The 11,804-nt window shown below is 37.7% G+C and overlaps 1 protein-coding gene across 1 annotated transcript; it reads left to right on the forward strand.

The window, feature by feature from the left end:
• Positions 1 to 9,756: 9,756 nt before the first annotated feature.
• LOC120630923 lies at positions 9,757 to 11,359 on the forward strand. Its single transcript, XM_039900266.1, has 2 exons — positions 9,757 to 10,164; positions 10,908 to 11,359. Exons 1-2 carry the CDS (start codon positions 9,829 to 9,831, stop codon positions 11,298 to 11,300), a joined length of 729 nt encoding a protein of 242 aa, XP_039756200.1. The 5' UTR covers positions 9,757 to 9,828; the 3' UTR covers positions 11,301 to 11,359.
• The last annotated feature ends 445 nt before the right edge of the window (positions 11,360 to 11,804 follow it).

Genomic DNA, 11,804 nt, shown 5'->3' on the forward strand with positions numbered 1-11,804 from the left:
GCGCACCGCTCCCCTCGCGCCGGGATACCAGTTTCGCGACATTTCGGAAGATTGCCCGCGCGCAAATTCCAACAATATTATTATAAAATTTATGTAACGTAATTAAATAGACATTTATTACGTTACATATCCCCCTCGCCCACCAAGGATTTCACTCCACTTAAGTGAAATCCGCTAGTACTCTCAGCAACGTCCGTACAATACTCATTCAGACGCAACTTTCAAATTTTTTCATACTTCACGCATACAATGAAAGCAACAGTATTTGTATCTGAAATACTGACGCATCCTTCCACAATTAGAGTTAATGGTTGTAAGAAAACCATAGACTCTTGTACAAACTTAGAAAGCGAGCGAGCGATGAAAGGAAAATAGCATAATATTGTGTATTAAAAGATAAAAAAAAACTTATTCAGATAGGAAACTAATTTGACAATACGCGTGATTTTAAGTCTTTGACATGCCAGGTTCCTAGATCCTTTCCAGTCATGTCTTGTAAAACATAAACTAAAGGAGACTTAGCAGTTATTTTAGCCTTTGAGTTCTCAGAAGTGCACTTCTGTCCGAGGATGACGAGAAGTGACAAGAACTTAACTTCGAATGCCATCACAAAAAAAAAAAATTTTTTTTTTTTTTTTGGCAAACAGAAAAAAATAAAGAAAACGGTTAAGTGTTGAGCGAATCGCGACGAGAAAAAAAAAAAAACTAAATACTCCGTCTGTTACAAATTAATTTAAATTAAGTAACGTCTTGGTTGATTCGAAAAGCAAAATAATCAAAATAAAAATTATTATTGCAACTATTGTGTACGTAAGGACAAATAAAATTTAAGCAATTAAAAAAAAATTGAAAAGAGTTAATTACAGGTACGTAATACGTACACCTTAGTTGCTGGCAACCAAAATTAAAAAAAAAACGTTTCACAAAAATAATAAAAAAAAACAAAGCACACACACCAATCTTACCACTACAAACTTTGGAAGCAAAATAATGACCATTATTACCACGTTGAGGGCGCCAGTGTTGCTGGGCGCAAGTTATATAGTTAGTAAATTAGGCCGGTCAAATAAATTAATTCCAAAAAGTGTAGTGGGCGAGTACTTCCGTCCGAGGATGACGTAGCCCAGAAGGAACAGGCGAAGACGAGGTGGTCTTCAGCTGCACCCGGAGATCGGCTTCGGAGGTGACGTCGACAACAACAGGGAGTCTTGAGACTTGAGACTTGAGGCGAGGCAGGCGAAGACGAGGTGGTCTTCAGCTGCACCCGGAGATCGGCGTCAGAGGTGACGTCGACAACAACAGGGAGTCGAACCCGGAACTTGAAACTTGAGCTTGAAACTTGAAACGAGGAACTCGAACTTGAGACTTGAAACTCGAAACTTGAAGCGAGGCAGGCGAAGACGAGGTGGTCTTCAGCTGCACCAGGAGATCGGCGTCGGAGGTGACGTCGACAACAACAGGGAGTCGAACCCGGAACTTGGGTTGAACTCGAACGGAGGCAGACGAAGACGAGGTGGTCTTCAGCTGCACCAGGAGATCGGCGTCGGAGGTGACGTCAACAACCACAGGGAGTCGAACCCGGATACACGGGGCCTAGATAGCATCCCCAAGGACTAAGGCAGAAAAAACAGTAATCAAGTGAGAGTCGCAAGAAAAACAACGCGGCGGCGGCCGCACAGCGGCCGCGCGGCGTCCAGCCTCTAGCAGAGACCTGGGCGACTGACGAGCCGTGCGAAGTTAGGAAAGCCGCGAGCGCGGTTGGTCCCCGCGCACCGCTCCCCTCGCGCCGGGATACCAGTTTCGCGACATTTCGGAAGATTGCCCGCGCGCAAATTCCAACAATATTATTATAAAATTTATGTAACGTAATTAAATAGACATTTATTACGTTACATATCCCCCTCGCCCACCAAGGATTTCACTCCACTTAAGTGAAATCCGCTAGTACTCTCAGCAACGTCCGTACAATACTCATTCAGACGCAACTTTCAAATTTTTTCATACTTCACGCATACAATGAAAGCAACAGTATTTGTATCTGAAATACTGACGCATCCTTCCACAATTAGAGTTAATGGTTGTAAGAAAACCATAGACTCTTGTACAAACTTAGAAAGCGAGCGAGCGATGAAAGGAAAATAGCATAATATTGTGTATTAAAAGATAAAAAAAAACTTATTCAGATAGGAAACTAATTTGACAATACGCGTGATTTTAAGTCTTTGACATGCCAGGTTCCTAGATCCTTTCCAGTCATGTCTTGTAAAACATAAACTAAAGGAGACTTAGCAGTTATTTTAGCCTTTGAGTTCTCAGAAGTGCACTTCTGTCCGAGGATGACGAGAAGTGACAAGAACTTAACTTCGAATGCCATCACAAAAAAAAAAAAATTTTTTTTTTTTTTTTGGCAAACAGAAAAAAATAAAGAAAACGGTTAAGTGTTGAGCGAATCGCGACGAGAAAAAAAAAAAAACTAAATACTCCGTCTGTTACAAATTAATTTAAATTAAGTAACGTCTTGGTTGATTCGAAAAGCAAAATAATCAAAATAAAAATTATTATTGCAACTATTGTGTACGTAAGGACAAATAAAATTTAAGCAATTAAAAAAAAATTGAAAAGAGTTAATTACAGGTACGTAATACGTACACCTTAGTTGCTGGCAACCAAAATTAAAAAAAAAACGTTTCACAAAAATAATAAAAAAAAACAAAGCACACACACCAATCTTACCACTACAAACTTTGGAAGCAAAATAATGACCATTATTACCACGTTGAGGGCGCCAGTGTTGCTGGGCGCAAGTTATATAGTTAGTAAATTAGGCCGGTCAAATAAATTAATTCCAAAAAGTGTAGTGGGCGAGTACTTCCGTCCGAGGATGACGTAGCCCAGAAGGAACAGGCGAAGACGAGGTGGTCTTCAGCTGCACCCGGAGATCGGCGTCGGAGGTGACGTCGACAACAACAGGGAGTCTTGAGACTTGAGACTTGAGGCGAGGCAGGCGAAGACGAGGTGGTCTTCAGCTGCACCCGGAGATCGGCGTCAGAGGTGACGTCGACAACAACAGGGAGTCGAACCCGGAACTTGAAACTTGAGCTTGAAACTTGAAACGAGGAACTCGAACTTGAGACTTGAAACTCGAAACTTGAAGCGAGGCAGGCGAAGACGAGGTGGTCTTCAGCTGCACCAGGAGATCGGCGTCGGAGGTGACGTCGACAACAACAGGGAGTCGAACCCGGAACTTGGGTTGAACTCGAAGCGAGGCAGACGAAGACGAGGTGGTCTTCAGCTGCACCAGGAGATCGGCGTCGGAGGTGACGTCGACAACCACAGGGAGTCGAACCCGGATACACGGGGCCTAGATAGCATCCCCAAGGACTAAGGCAGAAAAAACAGTAATCAAGTGAGAGTCGCAAGAAAAACAACGCGGCGGCGGCCGCACAGCGGCCGCGCGGCGTCCAGCCTCTAGCAGAGACCTGGGCGACTGACGAGCCGTGCGAAGTTAGGAAAGCCGCGAGCGCGGTTGGTCCCCGCGCACCGCTCCCCTCGCGCCGGGATACCAGTTTCGCGACATTTCGGAAGATTGCCCGCGCGCAAATTCCAACAATATTATTATAAAATTTATGTAACGTAATTAAATAGACATTTATTACGTTACACTGCATACGCGTAGGTATAAGCCAGCAATATGAAGAGCCCATGAATTGCAAACACCGGTACAAAAACAATATGAAACAAGACAGTTGTTGGTTTACCTTCAAATTAAACAAAACGTTGATAACTTTGGAAAGCGTATCTGTTATTTAAAGTTTTAGCCTGCAATATGCACAATACCTAAGTAAGGGTAACCTCGCAAGCGTTCATAGTTTTAAAACGGGTCCAAGAGACGTTTGTTTTAACGCCTAAGACACCAGGAGACCCACAACAACCATCTTTGCGCCGTCTGAGTCTCAATACAAGACCGATGTGGATCTTATTTCAAAAGGTGCGTAACAGCGTCACGGCGGACTGGGGCGAATGTAACGTTTCGCCATGAGTTAGCCCTAGGGTTCGACGATATCGAAAATAAAGAAAGAAAGAAAAATCGTCTTTATTGTCACACATTTGTGTTAAAATGTTACATTTGTGTCATAAATTTGTATAAAAAGAAAAATGTGTGACAAAGGAGCTGGCTCAGTATAGCTGCATACTTAAAAGCGCAGCAATGGTTTTCAGCCAGCGGAGAAATTCTGAGTGAAGAGGTGTATCGCAAATGCACCCGTATTTATTTCAAAACTAGACTACTAACTAAACTATTTTAATTACTAGAAACGCGTAGTAGTAGAGATGCGTGCTGGGATTCGAACTCGGCCCCCCTAAAATGAAGTGGAGCTTAAGTCTTAAAAAATGCGCTATCACCGCTTCTTACTTAATTTGACTTAAATATATTTATTTTACAATTTACTTTTTTATAATCCTTTGTTTAGTATTGCAAGTATTAAATTTTACCTTTTGTTTTGTTAGTTGATTAGCTTTTAGATTATTTAATTAAGTGGTCGTTTCTTCGCCCATTGGGTAGAACTTGGACTTCACTTTCGTGAGGCGAGTTCGAATACCGGCAAGTACCTCTAACTTTTCTAAGTTATGTGCGTTCTAAGCAATTAAAATATAACTTGCTTCAACGGTGACGGAAAACATCGTAAGGAAACCTTCATACCTGAGAGTTCTCCATAATGTTCTCAAAGGTGTATGAAGTCCACCAATCCGCACTGGGCCAGCATGGTGGGTTACGGCCTTACCTCTTCTCATTGTGGGAGGAGACCCGTGGCCTGTAGTGGGTGTCCACTCAGAATGAGAAGGGCTTTGACGTTATAGCCCACGACGCTGGGCGAGTTCTAAGAACTCTCGGGCATGCGGGTTTTCTTTGCAAACGCATAATCCCGAAAAGATAGAAGTGTATGCCAGGGATCGAACTCGGTCACCCCGAAAGGGAAGCCGAAGCTCTTATCTTCTCTATTGGCCTATCTTCTTCTAGTGCTATCTCCTGACAGAGGTCGGGAACCATAAGGGCTAACGGAACTTTATTGACAGATCTAAACAGTGACTTTTTAGTTTGTAATCACGGTAGTGGTATTATTCATTCATTTTCATTTTCATATATTCATTTTCATTTATTCGGAATATTGGTAAGGGTACAGAATTGACACAATAAACATGGTGCCACCATATATTATCAAAATTAAGCTTAATTTGCTATACTCCGCGAAAAGCAGGAGAATCTGTGTGGTGTAATTTATAATTTCTTCAATCCTTATACCCCACACCAAACAGATCTTCGGCAATATACCCTCTACGCACGTTTCGCTCCGAAACCGGAGCATCATCAGGAGATGTTGACTACAATAAATAATTGTTAAGTGAAAAATTCGCCAAATGTGTCGCCTTTTATACCTTTCTGACCCCCACCTAATCTATCTAAGCCCCTCCCACCTCATTAGTGCCTCTGAATAGAGGTGAAGTTGATAAATTTATTTGTTCGTTTAGTAATTCGAACCTCCCATTCCTATGTTTAATAATTTCTAATTGTTCCCTCAAATCAAGTCTCAACCCTTTGTCGCAAGCATGTAATATTTCGTATGAATGATTACTGGGTACGTTATGTCCACTGTCTAAAAGATGTTTTGCAAAATGAGATTTTTCAGGATGGTTATGATTGAAGGCTGCCATATGCTCTTTGTAACGTGTTTCAAATTTACGTCCGGTCTGACCCACATATGTGGCGTGGCATTCAGAACATTGGAGTTTATATACCCCTGATCTGTGCTTATTGTCCAATCTGTCCTTACCGTTACAAATAGCTCTCAGTTGGTTATTTGTTCTAAAAGCCACATGAACTCCATGTGATCTAAGTATCCTTGCTACACGCTCTGATATAGATCCGAAGTAAGTCAGACTAGTCTTATACCTATTCAGTTTGTCCATTGGTACGGCGTATAACTCCTTAGCAATCAGCCTCTGTTGTTTCTTTTTAATTATGCTATCAACCAAACCTGAATTGTAACCATTTGCATTTGCCATGTGATAAATGACATATAACTCTTTCCTATAATCCTCCTTAGTTAATGGAATAGATAATAATCTATGAACATAATTAAGAAATGCTGCATGTTTATGCTGCCAAGGATGACACGATGAAGCTGGTATGGTGTTATCTGTATATGTAGGCTTACGATAAATCTCAAATCGATGCTTATTATTACTACGAGTTATTACCAAATCCAAGAAATTTAATGAATTGTTTTGTTCCATCTCTGATTTGAATTTAATTTTTGGATGAATTTTATTTAGCTTTTCCACAAAAACATCTAGCTGTCTATCTGTCCCCGTCCAGCATATAATTATATCATCTACGTATCTATAGTAATACAAAATATTATTAAAAAAGAACATAAGAACATAGTAACTCGTAAATTTGAAACACGTTACAAAGAGCATATGGCAGCCTTCAATCATAACCATCATGAAAAATCTCATTTTGCAAAACATCTTTTAGACAGTGGACATAACGTAACCAGTAATCATTCATACGAAATATTACATGCTTGCGACAAAGGGTTGAGACTTGATTTGAGGGAACAATTAGAAATTATTAAACATAGGAATGGGAGGTTCGAATTACTAAACGAACAAATAAATTTATCAACTTCACCTCTATTGAACATATTCAGAGGCACTAATGAGGTGGGAGGGGCTTAGATAGATTAGGTGGGGGTCAGAAAGGTATAAAAGGCGACACATTTGGCGAATTTTTCACTTAACAATTATTCATTGTAAAGTCAACATCTCCTGATGATGCTCCGGTTTCGGAGCGAAACGCGCGTAGAGGGTATATTGCCGAAGATCTGTTTGGTGTGGGGATAAGGATTGAAGAAATTATAAATTACACCACACAGATTCTCCTGCTTTTCGCGGAGTATAGCAAATTAAGCTTAATTTTGATAATATATCATGGATTTCCGCGGAGTTACGCCTGCTTCTATCCAATATCCAATATCCAATATCCAATATGGTGCCACGATAACTGTTGCAGTAGTATAAACTGTGTCGCAACAATTAACGCCCACCTCCAACAATAAATGTATAGTACCAATAAAACAAAAGTAGAACATAGTAAATGCCAATAAAAAAAAAAGAGAATAAGAGTCAATTAAACACAGATAAATAAAAACAATGATAAGTTTCAAATACAAGAAAAAAAAAAAATAACTAATACTATTACTTATCTATAAACAATAATATTATCTATTAGCATAACTACTCGTAAATGCAGCTAAAAAGAAAATGTTTGTATATAATACCGAGTGTTCATATTAAACCAACGGCGTGGATTTTTTCAGCAAGGAAATACGCCTCGAACCAGGCAGGCGGTTTATCTAGCTTTATATATGTCCCAGATATTGGGGCTTTCTTCTTTAGCTGAAACAAATCACTGGTAGCAGGTATAACCACGGGAAATTGCCCGTTATAGCAATAATGAAAATTGTAGAGATCCATCCTGTCCATTCACAAAAGCGACTGGTAGGTTTCATGGGGGGAGATGCTGCTGATGACACCGGTAAAACAAAAACATCCTGCTCTTATGCGAGTTACACATAAATTTTGGGGTAGGCAGTGCTTTGGTGCATGTATGAAGTGCACGGCAATGGGCTGGCGTCTTCTCAATAAATACATAACAATAGCTGAAACATATACCTAACGATTTTGCACTATAACTGAAACGTATTTCGATAACAGATAGTACATACGTATTCCGTATGCGTATTAATTACAGTGAAAACTCTTACTAGGGATATTGAAAACTGAAAACTACCCAATCGATAACTAATTTGCAACAAACTGCAAACTAAAAACGTCGAAACAACAGCAACTGCTGCGAAACCCAGCAATAGCAGATAAAATTGCGAGGAGAGAAAACCAATCGCGTCTACAGTATCCTAGTGCAATGTTTCTAATAATTAAATATTTATTTATAATAAAAAATAGCAAATAGGTACATTATGATACACATGGATTACTTTTCATCAAATTCAAATTCAAAATTTCTTCATTCATTGAGGCCTATCACAGGCACTTATGAAGTGTTCCTACATATAATACCTATGTATACTTATTTGTTTTAATGCGAACGAAGTTATCACCATCCCCAATTAAGGGGATGGTGATAACTTCGTTCGCCAACTTAAACCTAAAGCTACCGAGGGTTCCAAACGCGCCTTGGTCTCAATAGAACCCACAACAAACTTAGTCGGGTAATTTTTTTTTTGTTATCACCATCTCACAGTAAATTTTATTAAGCTATGAAGTTAGAGAAATTCACACCCAAGCTTTTTTATCGTTTAAGTAATCCTTAACGTTATTATAGGATTTTTCTGTAAGGTTATGTTTTATATAAACTTTGAACTTATTGAGAGACATGTCAAATATTTCATTCGGTAATTTGTTATAAAATAATATACAATTGCCCTTGAATGAGTAAGCAATTTTATGTAGCCTAGTATACTGCGCAACGAGTTTATTTTTGCTTCTAATATTTATATTGTTACAGTCCAATTTCTTTTTAAATTTTGTTATATTTTACACAGTTACTAAGACAATGGAGGCCATCGAATTACAAAACATATATTGCGCTTATCGTACAATTCGCCTCAAATAATATTCTCGTTCGTGGTAAAATTACAATGGCGAACTCTCAAACAAATTTTTGTAGAGTTGTTTTTTTAAGGAAACAAATGTAAAGGTGTCTGGTTTTCCCCACGCTGGGTAGACGTGTAGCTGATCATAGTAGATGGTACTAATAGCACAGAAGACGCTGCTGTCCGTTCTCCGTTATGTTCCCTTAGTCACTTCACACGTTACGCGCAGAAAGAGGAAGAGTGTTGTCACCACACGGCACAAAGGATTTTGCAATGAAAAAGTAAACTCTAGGCGATTAAATTAATTGCGGCTTAATAATTGAACCGGATCTAGAATTTACGTTTACCTAACCTATACTTTTATTATAAAGTTTAAAATTTAATATCAAATATTTATTTATTTGTAATCGATTAAAGAAACTGCCTAGAAACCTGTAATAGGTAGTACCTACCTGTTATCTATCTACTATTAGAAAGCTATTTATCCAGATGAAACATTCGCTATATATTTAAGTTTGAGAGATTACAGCCTTAAATAATATCATTACTAAAGCAGGCCAGAAGAAAAAACCCAAACGGCATGCGAATATGAATACGCTGGCCTAATGGTTCATCCTATGTGAATTACTAGATATGTACCTACAACCAAAGTATGCAGAGCAATATAGTTAAATTATACCTATCTTCTATTGTAGTGTTTATAGAGAGAATTAAGCATTTTATATCGAAAATATTTTTAAAATTAAAAGGTACTTTAATGATTATTGTTATTATTCTTTACAAAACATTCATTTTATTATCAAGATAATCTTATGTTAATCACAATCAACAACATGTTGTTTGAACGCATAGTTTAGGAGATAATGAAAAATTAAATTAAAATACCTACTTACGTAAGAAGGGAAGTTTTAGGTACCTCAGTCAAAGGCGAGCAGCGAACGTGAACGCGAGTACCATGCTGTAATATTGCATTTTGATGTCTGTGGTTGGTTTAAAGGCCTACTGTCCGTGGCTATCCTAGCTGTCAAGTGTCAAGTAAATTGAAATTTGACATTGGCATTTTGCTATTTGGTATTTGACCAAAAGCCATCAAACTAAACACGAAGATAGGAATCAACTTGATTAAAAATACTAATTTATTAAATCAATAAGAATGCGTTGGAGCGAGGATGCCACGCTTGAATTCGTGAAATTATACTTAAAACACGAATGCCTTTGGAATCCCCCTAACCCAGGCTACAAGAAAAAACTTATTCGGGATAAAGCATACTCGGAAATATGTTCAGAGTTCAAACATATAAAAACCCTTACAATACCGGATGTGAGATTAAAGATTAGAACATTGAGGACAACTTATATCCAGCAATTGAACAAAATACAGGAGAAATCTAGCCCCGAAAGTGCCTATGAGCCTTCTTTAGTCTGGTTCAACGAAATGGATCGTTGTTTGAAACATATTATTCCTAATAATCGGCACTCTTCCTATGAAGTAAGTATTGCATTTTTACACATTAAAAAAGCAAGTCCTAATTATAATTGACCGACCAAAAAGATGGCTTGTAGTTTATATTGCCTATACCTAATAGATCCTATATCTATTAGGTATAAGCAATACCTCAATACCTTCCTCCTATATCTAGATATCTATAGCCTAAACAGAGCAACACTATGCAGGGCATACAAAAAATACACCCTACAAAATGCAGCCCTATGTCCTCATATGGCTGTAATGATTGTTACAACCTGCCCGAAAAACCTTCATGATAACCTGCCTTTATTATTGTAACTGTAGGTTGCTGTAGAAATATTGATGAGGTTACTTTTTTTTCTACTCAATGTTTTTGGCATAATCATTAACTTTGTTGGCTTATGAATCAACCTTAATAGATAGAAATATGCTATCTTAGAATCTGTTACAAACTTTTTCAAGAGAATTTAATTGATGTACATCATTTCGGCGTAACTATAATCGTTTTAGCATTGCATACATTAAAAGCTCTCAAAATTGTTAATTTTTCCCACTTATGAAACATTTTTCATTGATGATACACTCCTGTGTCCAAGCGTTAAGTTATAAAGATTATATAATGATTTTTCCAATTGGAACCAGAAGCTCCCTATATTAGTGTGTTCAAACAAACAAACACTGGTAAGACTTACACAGTATTGTCAGCTAAGCAATGATTTTTACACTCAAAGCAACATTTGAATTATGATTCTACTCTATTCCAGACTCAAGAAACCGAGATAGATTCTTCGGCAGGTATATGGGTTAATATAGAGCCTGAAAACAATCTAGATGGGGACTCTCAACCTGATCCTTTAGTCACAAATTCATTTGATGATTTTGAATCTGCAGAGTCTTTAACCCCAATTAAGATCGAAGGGTCCAAATACTCACATTCTAACAAGAAAATAAAAAAGAAGAAAAGGCTAAAACACGGGAATCTTTCTACACTAACTTTGAAAGATTCCATTTTTGTAAGGAAGAAATGGGATGAGTATGATATTTATGGCAAATTTATAGCTTCACAGTTAAGAGGGATGAATGTAAAGACAGCTTCAAGGCTTCAGTTGCAGATACAGAGTTTAGTTAGTGCAGCCAAATTAGCTGAAATGGAGTGATTAGTTTCAAGTTTAATATTATCTATAACAGTATCATTAAAATTTTATTTAGACAAATATGCCTCTGGTATTATTGATGAAACCATTTAAATCTTTACAATTTAATGTAAAGATTGTGACACTACATTGGTGAACTTAAAACTATAACTAAGAAGAAATCACCCTGGTCTACAAAGAAGCATACTAAACAGAGTATTATTTTATTATCACCATCTCACATTGTCAAGATCAACCCTAGTTAAAGCAATAATTCATACCTAAGTTTTTTGTTATTAATGTAGTATTTTTTATTTAATACTATAACAGAACTTTTCCAAGCTTACATTTATTAAAACCTTTGAAGATATTGAGAGGCATCTTCAGGGCTCCCAACTCGCATCAAGTAAATATTATTGACCATATTCTGCATATTGAAGAGTTGAAGTATGAATAAAAAATATTGTGGGTAGCCCATAAATGTAATTTGCTTTTTAAAACAAATTGCTAATATTATGTTGCTTGGTA

The sequence above is a fragment of the Pararge aegeria genome, chromosome 17, assembly GCF_905163445.1.
Source record: "Pararge aegeria chromosome 17, ilParAegt1.1, whole genome shotgun sequence".
Classification (NCBI taxonomy): Eukaryota; Metazoa; Arthropoda; class Insecta; order Lepidoptera; family Nymphalidae; genus Pararge; species Pararge aegeria.

What these genes read in the sequence shown, in the direction of transcription:
- LOC120630923 (XM_039900266.1), top strand. Translation starts at nt 9,829, where the DNA reads ATGCGTTGGAGCGAGGATGCCACGCTTGAATTCGTGAAATTATACTTA. An exon ending in ATCGGCACTCTTCCTATGAA is followed by an intron (nt 10,165 to 10,907) that starts GTAAGTATTGCA and finishes ACTCTATTCCAG; the next exon opens with ACTCAAGAAACCGAGATAGA.